The sequence below is a fragment of the Poromitra crassiceps genome (assembly GCF_964638095.1).
Source record: "Poromitra crassiceps genome assembly, chromosome: 3".
Classification (NCBI taxonomy): domain Eukaryota; kingdom Metazoa; phylum Chordata; class Actinopteri; order Beryciformes; family Melamphaidae; genus Poromitra; species Poromitra crassiceps.
In genome coordinates, this window is record NC_139625.1 from 61,005,257 (window position 1) to 61,017,507 (window position 12,251).

The window sequence follows — 12,251 nt, forward strand, 5'->3', positions numbered from 1 at the left end:
AAATAGTCACCTTTGAAGGTGCGGCTTATAGACCGGTGCGTCTTATAGTCCGGAATTTACGGTATATATTTTTTTGCTGATCCGAAAAATCCGTGATCCGTGGCTCAAAATCCGTCACGCGATCCGATCCGTGGGTTTTCTGATCCGTGCCAGCCCTACTCGTCTGCTATATGACATCGTAATTAGGGAAATCACCTACCGTAAATTCCGGACTATAAGACGCACCGGTCTATAAGCCGCGGGACCAAAATTGACTATTTTTTTCTTCTATAAGCCGCACCGGTCTATAAGCCGCGGGTGTTTTGATGTTTAATTACCATATGAAAGGGTTCGTGCACAGAGAGGAATGTCGGGAAAGAGATCGCTGTTTGGGGAAGCTCCCATTTATTAACATTTCAACAAAACAAAACAAGTCAGGTCACTAATCCCCAGACAAAATCACACAACAATAGGCTATATGTGCAGCAAACCTGTAACCAGAGAAGTCAAGTCACTAATCCTCGTCTTCCTCTTCTTCCTGCGTACTGAAACCACCAAAGTCCTCATCTTCAGTGTCGGAAACGAACAGGTTCAGGGTGGCTTCGTCAACCACTCTCCTCTCTCCTTCATTGTCACTCAAAACCAACGAACTCCTCTTCGTCACTGTCGGCATCGAACAGCCTCTGAAGCCTCTGACGGCCCTCAGCGCCAGCTGTGGCGGCGTCATCCTCTTCATCCCGCAGCAGTCCAGCGTTTTGGTACCCGTTGGTGATTGTGGATGTTTTCACACTCCTATAATATTCCGCTTCTACTGCTCGTCTTGTTGTGAATATTCCTTGATCTTCCTTTGTGTGAATTCGCCGAAGTTTGTGATTTTCTCCTGGTAGTCGGGGGAGGGAGTTGGCCGAGTGGCCGTTTGCTTACCGTAATTACCATATGTAAGTGGTCACGCACAGAGGGGATTGTTTGAGGAAGCTCCCATTTACCGTATTACCGTAACATTTCAACAAAACAACATAACACAACACCACCGTTGTTTATTTTTACAGTGCACACAGTGTCCGCGGTGTGGTGAAAAGAGGGCAAGAGAGGAAATTAAAACAGAAGTGGATTTATAGTTAGAAAGAGTGCTAAAGAAGAGAGAATTCCGTTTTTTATTTTTTTATTTTAGTTACTCACAGTACTATTGACCAGTCCAACTCAAAAGATATTCGGCAGTTTCACTTTGAGCTCTTGTTCCGCCGCTGTCCATCAATGGTTATGACGAGTCTCGCTGGGTACAGTACGCCAAAGCGATATCCATTGACTCGATGATGCTGTTGTATGTTGCGCGTTTCTGTTGCACCAACGCGGAGAGGTCCTGCCGGACGAAAAAGCGCGTACCCTCCCAGGTGAGGGGCTTCTTCCCCGCAGCCTGGAGGATGAGTTGACGGTCGGGCCAGCGGAGTAGGCAGATGAAGATGGCCCTCGGTGGCAGGCCGGGGTCTGGACGTGGCCGAGGCGCCCGGTGTGCCCTGTCCACCTCTGGTGGTTTCTCGCCTTCCTTCAGGTCCAGGATGTAACACAGGATTTTGCCACGAAAGCGTCCATGTCACCCATCTCAGCTCCCTCTTTTACATTGATCAGGCGAATGTTATTTCTTTTACTCCTGCTGATTAAGTCATCAACCTGCGTGTGCAGGGTTTCGATTTTGCATTTTATCCATTTTCGGACTCACTGTGTTGTTTTTGTCCTCCAGTGCGCGGATGCGCTTTTCCGCATTATAAACTCTGTTCACGGTTGCCTTAGTTTCTTTAGTGAGTGAGTGGATGGACTTCTGCACGTTTTCAAACTTGTTTTCAAGCTGCTCAAAACCTCTGAGCGATGTCGGACTTAATCGATAGTGTTTCACGGAGTAAAAGTTTAGCCCAAGCCGTGTATCTCCAGCCTCCAGCAGGTGAGTCATTTCCTCATTCATGGCGTGATTGCTTCGTCTTTTTCTTTCTGCTTACCTGTGTTGTGTTATGTTATGTTATGTTATGTTATGTTGTTAAAAGAGGGCAAGAGAGGAAATTAAAACAGAAGTGGATTTATAGTTAGAAAGAGTGCTAAAAAAGAGAGATTTTTTTTTTTTGGGGAAAAAATCCATAGATAAGCCGCACCGTTATATAAGCCGCAGGGGCTACGGTACGGTAATTAAGAAATCCGGCTCCGTCAGATCACCCGGAGACGGAGACGATGGCTGTGCATCGTCTCTGTCTTGTTCCTCCCTATTCTACCTGCTTATACTCCCATCACTTCACATTATTATGATATCACTAATTACATCATCTGTGTGTGTGTGTGTGTGTGTGTGTGCCCCCCCCCCCCCCCATGACATCACCTATCAGTCTTGGCACAATGCCTCCATGTGTGTGTGTGCGTGTGTGTGCGCCCTTATGACATCACTTTTGACATCATCACTGATGACATCACTGATGCATCACATCATTAGCTAATTAGCCTAATTTAAAAATCTGGCTCTGTCAGGTCACCCGCACTGGTGCCCTTTACACCACCTGAACGTTTGAGCCCGATCGCACTTGAAACGGCGTAGCCGGCGACAGAATTGAAACATACAAACAAACAGAGGTGTGGACTAGAGTCACATGACTTGGACTCGAGTCACAAATTTGATTACTTTAGACTTGACTTGACAAAATCAACAAAGACTTGCAACTCGACTTGGACTTGAACACCAATGACTCATGACTTGACTTGGACTTGAGCCTTTTGACTTGAAAAGACTTGATACCTTCCTCCAAACCCAAAGTTTTTTTTTTTTTTAAGACACTAATAATCCACTCTACAGCAAGCCTGCTGTTCACAAGATGGGACAATCAATACAGACACCACGGAGGGAGTCATTCACCAAGCTACTCTCATTGAGCTGAGCGCAGCTTTTTGCAAATAGGCTACATGAACGTAGGCTACAGTGAACGTCGCGGGAGTCAACTTTTCACCTCTCTATTACCTCGATAATTGCCCATTGTGTTTACATGCATCTGGTAATTTGCATAAGAATAAAACTGGTTTTGCGATGATCCTGGTTTTGTAGACCCGTTCAATTTCTCCGCGGCTTCGGGGGCTCTCTTTCCCCCTCCCTTCGTTCTCCCACGTCTGCCAGACGCAGCATCAGGCTAGCCAAAAGAAAATGGAAACTTCCGGGTAAAACTTTCAAAATAATGTCATTTAAGTAAAAAGCCTTACTGATGCACGTTGGAGGAGAAAGGAGTGTTTCAACAAATGAAGCAGCAAACCTTGTATCAAAATGTCGATATTAAGATTACATAATGGCGTATTAACTGTGGCTGTAAAGCATTACTCAAAATTCAAATGAATGTTAACGTTACAAGGGTTTTATTTCGAAAGAGCTCAAGCGGATGACCTACTTACATTCTGACTGACTTGACACTGCTTCAGTAAAGTGAAGTATGTTTCAGTGCTGCAGTAAAAGTCGTCTCATCCGTGAGATGCTTTTCTTTCTGTTTTTTAGCTACAGTGTGCATTATACATGTATTTGTATTTTTTTACATGAATCTTTTTATTTCATTTAAACATAAAACATGACTGATAGTATGAAACTATGAAAGTGTAATGTCAACAAACTTGTTTAAAAAATGAATTTTAAAATGCATTCATTACTCTTGTTAAAATAGCATTGCATTTGGTGAAGAGCACATGACTTGTTTAAGACTAAACTAAAAGTTTATGACTTGGACTTGACTCGAGACTTGCCTGTCTTGACTTGAGACTTGACTCGAGACTTGGGTGCAAAGACTTGCGACTGACTTGTGACTTGCAAAACAATGACTTGGTCCCACCTCTGCAAACAAACATAAATATCGCCCACATACTAAATGTCTTTATATTCACCTTATTATTTGCCCATATAAGGACGCTTCTGCATGACGTCATTTTGTAATCGTCTTTCCGTTTTAGACCCGGAAGTAGATTACGCCTACCGTAATCATTTTTAGACTTGACAAAAAGCTGTTATCAAGCAAAAAAAAAATGTTTTAAAGTTTTAATATTTTTTCGGGTGAGAACGTAACATTCCAAATATGTGACCATAACGCCTATTTGGAAATATTTAAAGTGTAACTAACCCCCAAAACACTTTTTTTCAGCTTTTAACCAATATATACGATTTTGGGGGTGATGTGTGAAGAATTCTGGTCAAAATTTCCACATTTGACACCAAACTGTTGCCATTTGACCATTTGTATCATTTTTCAGCAGCATATCTGGCATAAGCGCCCTCTAAGGGTGGAACACTGCTTTTTTTTTTCTTCTCTCAAATGAATGGGAGATTAGGAACACACTGACGTCACAGTGTTCCCAAAGACTATGGGATTTCAAGATAGTTACTCCACTACTCCCCCTGTACCCTTTCGGCTCCTCAGAACTCCAAGCCTATTCCTATTGAAGTTTGCTCTTAAAATACTGAACCAAACGTTGTCAAAGTTGGCACATGTCTTAATTATAGTTAGTTTCCCGCTGAATGTGTCACTACTTTATTAATATCTTACCTGGATAAGCTCGAATGATGATGTTTATATTATCAGTCCGAGTTGGAAGCACTGTCTCCAGCCCAGGTGGGCGGGAGAGAGTCGTACTGTAAACCTCATGCACTAGCCCCAAGCTCCGGGGGCGCGCGCAGCAGCAGCTGGGCTCTCTCGGACTCGGCCAGAGCAGAGAGAGCACAGTCTGACATTTCCGCAAACAAATCTCATGGCAGTTTAGCGCATATGTAAAATATAACGCTATACTGCGACGTGACAATGTGACAAAGCTTCTCTAAACATATCGGCTAATATAACATCGTCACTGTGTACAAGCAACGCCAACTTTTCAGGAAATGAAGTCAGCAGAGCAGAGCGACTGGCTCTGTGTGTGTGTGTGTGCTCCTCGGGGGGATTTGCATGGGAACAGTCTGTGAGGAGGAGAAGAGCTCTGCCCTGCACTGCCTGCGCCCTGAGAGGAAAAATCAGAGGTGCTGTCACTTTTAACTCATTGAGTGCCAGCCACTTTTGGAGAACGGACGCTCCCAGTGCCAGAGTTTCAGAGCGTTTTCAGTGATTTCTCGAGGCCCACAGAATATTGTGTGATATTACTATGTAAACACCGAACACGCACAAAGAACGAGGAGACTCTCTTCTATCATCTGCAAAAAAAAGTTTATTGATCCCATTTTCCGTTCTTTAGTTATGAGCCGGAGAAGATAGCTTGATTTAGCCAAAAACAGCAATTTTTTTCTAGAAGCTGAGATAATGAGCCTTTTGTGAAATTAAACATTTCAAGCACATCATTGACTCTGAAGCTAATATTTTTTGATATAATGACACCTCAAAAATAATTTCCTTCAATAAAAGAGTGAAAACAAAGGAATTTTGTTTGGCCAAATAATATTTTTTAGCTGCAACCAGCAGCGCTGGCCCCTGCGTGCGCAGACCCTACACCTTCTTGCTGGTCTTGATTTACTGCTGGTGGGCATCAGATTCTAGCTTGTTTGCTCTCTATGCATCGAGCCTGCTGCTGCCTGGGTCTGTGTGTACTGTCAATGGTTGTATGCTGTAGTGCCCTGCGTGCCCCACCCCCCTCCTCCTCCTCCTCCGTGGTGGGAGGAGTGTCTCTGCTGCGGTTTGCTCTGAGTTTGATCTGCACTGAAAAGTCCGCTGCATCCCCCCGCTTTTTTACAGCGTGTCCCCGGCTCCCAGCTGAGAATAATGTAACTTTTCAGAAAGACGCTGGTGTCGCCGTGTCGGCAACTAAATCATATGGAAGGGCTATCGCAGCGGACACGGATGGGGCTCAATTGTGGCAGCAGATGACTGCTGTTCACAGGCACAGCTAACGTTATGCTTCAAGCATATCGATGCGATTTCCGTTTCCTCATGACTTCTTCTCTCTTTTCTCCTGGCCTTTGTCTAATCTGGAGAGCACTGTCGCCACCTAAGGGTTCTGTAAAATAGGTTAGACACATTCAATAGCTCCCATATTGTAAGAGGCGATGTAAGAGGCTTAGATCGACATCCCCCCGTCAAAAAACGCAATTGACGAACATGTTCGTCCTTGGCACTACGTTACTAAACGAAATGACGAACATGTTCGTCCATGGCACTCAATGAGTTAACAAGAATCACGAAAAGCCCCAAAACGCAAATTAAAAACGGATTTCATTGCGCGGTTTATCTCTAGTTAGACGAGGGAATTACGTGGAGAAATCTCGCATTGTGTTACCCCAGAGCGAGAGGTTTGTCCTATTGTGCGGTGTGCTGCGGTAACGAGCCCACGTCACTTTGCTCTCGTAACGTAGTTAGACACGCTGCCATAGAGATACATGCAGAAAAATAATTAAATTTCTAGTTCGCCACTGAATTACCAAATTGATATAACTTTCAACCATTTTGAGCAAAGCTGTTTCCAAACACGCCACCAGCGTTGGCTAGTTGTTGATATTTATAAAGATATTGCCCCTCTCAAATAAATTATTTTTGAGGCAGTAAGCAAACTGTAATGGCATCGATTTTCGAAAAAAAATCTTGACTTGAACACAGTCAAAGAGTCTAGTATAGACAAGAGTATATGTCATTTCTTGGTTTTTTCCATAGGTATTTTCAAATCACTGTTCTGATACATATCTGGGGGGTTAGTCCCCCTTTAACGAGCAGTGAGATGCCCCCCGGACATGCCCCCCCCCCCCCCCCCCCGGGTACATTGCAGACACAACATACTGTAGCCTGTAGATCTCCGTGAAGTGAGCAATAATCTCCCACAGTTTGACTTCCGGCTTAACAATTTTAACCCTAAACCCCCGTAGCGCGTCCAGCTTGGCAAAAATCTTGTTGATAAATATCCAGAGTTGTTCAAAGAGCAACAGAAATAGTGGATGTGAATATATAAAATTATTACATTCGCTCAAATAAGTCGTCAAACGAGTGTATTTATTGTGACAAGCAACTTTTTTTTCCCAGCGTCGGAATTTTAACAAGGAAATGCGCAAGCTGCAACAATCAGCGAGCATGTTATACTTTATATAAATATACTTTATATATATTTTTAAGTTGAAATCAACCTTGCCTTTGGGTTAGTCACTCAATTTATTCTCTTGAGCTTGATTCCTTCCCGGCCTATCTGAATTCTGTTGTATTGATACAGTGCATAGAAGTTATGGCAAACTAACATTGTTTAGTTTTGCAATCTCAAACTCAAAATGTATAGTAAGTATTAGTTAAAGGTGTGTCGATGATGTAATCGGTCACAGCTCGAAGTGGCGATGGGGTCTTGAAATTTATTGGAAGGGTCTTGGAAAAAGGCTTGAAAAAGGCTTGAATTTAACCTCTGCATATACCCCGTATTTTACAGCGGTGCATTCAAAAATAAGGTGGATAGGCAAATTAATCCATTTAGGATCTTCAAAAATGAAGCTAATTTTAGGTTGGATATTCCACAGCCATTCACAGTGAATGTCTGCTGAACATCCAACCTAAAACTAACTTCACAGCGGTGCAAAACACCTCTCCTCAAATTCAGCGTCTGTTTTGGTTTTCCAGACTGTTCCAGACAGTGCGGACGTCCGCACGGTCACAAAAAATTGGTGGTAGGCGGTTGTTCACAACAGACAACAACCCCCCCCACACACACACACACACACGCACATGAACACACACACACACGCACTCTGCCACTCACAGGCATGCTGCATGCAATCTGCTAGACTGCCCTAGCCTATCTGCGTAGGTGACGTCTTCACACAGCGACTCAGCCCAGCTGACGACGACATGTTCCTTATATGTGGGGCGGCATAAAAGCCCATTTGGACTGGCATTGCCACTCCCTGCCACCAGCTGTGTATGTGTATATATATTTTTTCCAAGGAGCATAAAGATTGATCAAAAATCTGTAGACCCCAGGAAGAATAGCTGCTGAAATACTGTAGCCAATTGGGACCCCAATAAACTTGAAGCTATTATTTAAATATAGTAAACTTTATTACAGTATTTCACACGTTTCTTTGTTCTCTTTTTAGTTGGCTGAAGATGGATTCCAGTTCTGCGTGGAGCTCTGTGCTAATGCCCTGCAATCCTGCCTCCCATGCGACATAGTCACCAAGTCCCTAATCTACAAAACTATTGCCAGCATACTGCCCAACGACCTGGAGGTGTGCCGGGCATGTGCTCTCCTTGTCTTCTTCCTGGAACGCTCTGTTGAGGCCTACAAGATGGTCTACCTTCTCTACACACACCCCGATCAGGAGTATCATGCAGACTCCAGCCCCATTGGCAATCATGTTCGCTTTGAAACCCTGCAGGTAGAGCACCATCTAAATATATTGCGATAAATAAAATGCACAGTTATTTCTGGATTCTGAAGTGTAAATTCTGATGATTGTTCCAGAATCTTTAGTCCATTATTTTGTCGCTTGGGAACGAGATACTGAATTATTGCAGTAATTATAATATGAGTATAATAGCTGGAGGAAGCCTTCAACTCGAGGATCTACTTGCTTGGTGGCCACGGGGGTATTGTGCTCCGTTTTCTCTTCTGCTTTCATTTGGCTTATTGTGTAGCTTCATGAGAGGAAAACCATACCAGAATACATTTGTATTTGTAACTGTTATTGACCTGAGGGTGAAACACATTTCAAATGCATAATGCACCTATGTCCTTATATGATGTGCACATGAAAAGATAACAAAAAGAGAAGGTCCGCACACTGAGGCTCCATCAGTGGTTCTTTATTGCAACGTTTCGATCTCCAGGATCTTTGTCAGCTGTGCACATGAAAAGAGTCAAGACATCAGTAAGGGCCTTTGCCACATGTTATCCCTCTCTCTGGGACTTTCCTGTGTCTCTTCACTTTCATCTACCTAATAAAAGCACAAAATGCCCTCCAAAATACTGAAAAGCAAAAAATCTAAAGGATGAAATAGTCATGCCTTCACAACAAGCTGAACTAGGCAAATGGCACACCGAGTGCCAGACGTCCCCCCCTCCCCCAGTTGGGAGAGAGAAACTGTTTCTTAAACCCAGCGCCCAGCTCCTGTCACTTAGACATTTTTTAAATTATTGATCAAGTGTGCCTATCTGCCACATGAAAGCTGCAGTACCTTAAATTCTACATTTTAAAATGCCTAATCTTGCCTGGGTAGGGCTCATAATAAGTCACTGAGCGCAACTTCTTTCATCTAATGTCATCTTGCCTTTCTGCAGCTCCAACTAATTTTAATCAAGTTACCAGAGCCAGAAGATTGCTTACTTGGACCAACCAGCAGCCATCATTCATTTTATAAATATATTAACTGGAGAAAATTAAGCAAATCTTGACTAAATGACTAATCTTTTCAGCACTAAATATAATATAGCCACTGGATCATTTAATGGCAAAATATAAGGCTGCAGAATTGTGCATAATCAGATGGCAATTTTATGTACAATAAGTGAGAATATTGACAATGTTTAAATATTTCATTTAAAGTGTATTCTGTAGTTGAATATGATCAATATATTTATGTGAACAGCAAAAATTGTAATGAAATGATCTTGTAGACTAGAGCTGCATGCAGACACTGCCTCTCCATGCTATTCACTGCACCTCATGTGAAGGGGAGAAAAAGCTGGTGGTCCACCATGTTTGGTAACCATAGAAACAGCCGCAGCCCACAGCTGTGTAGTCTACAAGATGCTGCTATGACAGCCAGCTAGCTACGGTTTGCACATGTTTAGAATCACTGAATTGCACCGGCACTGTGGACTCTCAATTAGGTTTTGGGAAATTACAGACCTCACCTTGACAGTGTCCACTGATAATCAATTTTGTGGTGAAACTAAACATAAAAAATGGACGTAATTGTGCAGGCATAGTACCGTAGTTTGTTTTTTGACTTAGTGGTGACTAGTTTTGAATTTACAAGTGACTTATTTTTCTTCTCTCTTCAGGTCCTGAAGAAAGGTCTGTACTTTGACCCAGAGTTCTGGAACCTCATTGCTTTGCGGACCAACTGTTTGAAACTGATGAATGAGAAGGTGGTGAGTGCTGCCCTAGAAGAAATAATGGAGGAGCAGTGGGTCCCTAACTATTGCACCAAAGAGCCCACTTTCTGCCCACTATTTCCGACAACTAACTGTCAGAAAGGATCAGAAGAGGCACACCAAGCAGGGACAAAGAAACGCCACCACAAAGAGGACGGGCACCATAAGGAGGACACAACTCACATGACATCCAAAAGAATTCGAAGGAAAGGGAACCAAGGCTTGCGATCTATGAAGGAATCATCGTCTGAACCTTTAAGGCGTTCATTTTGGCAACTAGACAAAACACAGGATGAGTCCTGGCAGTTCGGCTGTGGAGAACCCAGGCGCATTACACGGCTCTCAGAAAAGAACCCCCCAAAACGGACGATTAGAAAACCCAAGTGGCTTCTGGAAGACTCAGGAACTCTTGAAGAGAATACTGCTCCTCCAAAGGTCAAAAGGCATGGGATGAAACCTCAACATCAAAAGCCACATCAAGCCTCTGTGGTGAAGAGGTCTACGTCATCTGGCCAGGGCAAGAACAATGCAAAACACAAAACTTCAGTCAACTCTGATTTAAAAGCAAGTGAAAACAAAGCCAAGCATCCTAAAGGATTTTCTGTGGACAGTCTCACACCAGCCTCTCCACATATAATTCTTGAGCTCTCGCAACCAGAAAATGAACTGATGGGTAATTTTAATGAGGAAAGTTGCAACAGACAGAGAGGGTACCCACAAATACTTCTGTACAAACCTACAGTGAAACTTCCTGTCACATCAAAGCCTGTGAAACCTGTGAAATCACCTCACAAAGAGGTGATTCTTAGAGCGCGGGATGGAAGTACATTTGTACATCAGTTGCACTGTTATGCCCGGCGGCAGAAGGGAAAAGGCATTGTGTCAAACATTCAAGTCTCAGTCTCGACCATCACTCGCTCCTCTGTGCAAAGCAGTCCAGCCAAGGCTCCTTCAGGAGAGCTCTGTGAAAAGCCTGTCGTTGAGATGAAAGTTACCATTGCCTCACAATGCCCAGCAGCTCAAGTGATACAAACCCCACTTTTGGATATGGTCTCTGAAGCTCAAACCACAGAAAAGGTCTCGCAAACCATAGCTTCAGTTAAAGTTTCACAGAACTCGACTGCAGACATCTCTCAGACAGTAGCTACTGATAAAATCCCTCCAATCTCGACTGCAGACATCTCTCAGAGAGTAGCTACTGAAGAGACCCCTCCAATCTCAACTGTAGCCAAGCCTGTTGTTGAGATGAATGTTAGCATTGCCTCACAAATCCCAACAGCTAAAGTGACACAATCTCCAATGTTGGATATGGCCTCTGAACTTCAAACCACAGAAAAGGTCTCGCAAACCATAGCTTCAGTTAAAGTTTCACAGAACTTGGCTGCAGACATCTCTCAGACAGTAGCTACTGATGAGATCCCTACGATCTCAACTGTAGACATCTCTCAGACAGTAGCTACTGATGAGATCCCTACGATCTCAACTGTAGACATCTCTCAGACAGTAGCTACTGATGAGATCCCTACGATCTCGACTGTAGCCAAGGACTCAAATATTGAAACTGCGCTCCAGATGAGCCCCCAGTCACAGAATGTTGTTGCTAGAGATGAGGAATCTCTCCTTGAGGGAGACGACAAGCAGAAATTGAATTCACTCGCCACTCCATCTGAAACTGGCAAAAATCCTATAGCCCAAAGTATAGCTGACACTCCAAAGGCATTTGTTGCTACAGTGTCTACTTCAAGCATTGATAATGTAAAAGGGTCTATGGCATTTACTAATTCTAATGCTATAAAAGAGTCAAATATCACTACAATTAGCAGTAACATTTTTGAGTCAGCTGTCACAGGAATGTCTGCTAAAGATTCAGAAGTACACATGCCTTGCAAATACAGTGTCAATAGCGACCCAGCAGATGCAGACACCATCACCAGTGTTCAAAATGAAACAATCCCACATGATAACATGGTTACTCCAAGTGAGACATCAAAGGCGGAAGCTGCTTCTGCACCTATAGAGCTACACAGTAAAGAAGACATCAAGCCTTGCAAAGACAGTGTCAATAGAGACCCAGCAAATGCAGACACCATAACCAGTGTTCAAAAAGAAACCGTCCCACATCATAACATGGTTACTCCAAGTGACACATCGGAGGCGGAAGCTACTTCTGCACCTATAGAGCTACACACTAAAGAAGACACATGTGCTCTTACATTAGT

General features: G+C 43.4%; 1 protein-coding gene across 1 annotated transcript in view; it reads left to right on the forward strand.

Moving 5' to 3' along the window:
- LOC310773202 (uncharacterized protein) overlaps positions 1–12,251 on the forward strand; it is a gene marked incomplete at its 5' end in the record, with an annotated part of 36,980 nt that overhangs the window by 16,029 nt on the left and 8,700 nt on the right. The window contains 2 exons of the mRNA XM_083633100.1: positions 8,030–8,311; positions 9,940–10,705. Coding sequence (XP_083489226.1) covers positions 8,030–8,311; positions 9,940–10,705 — 1,048 coding nt within the window. The remainder of the gene's footprint in view (positions 1–8,029; positions 8,312–9,939; positions 10,706–12,251) is intronic.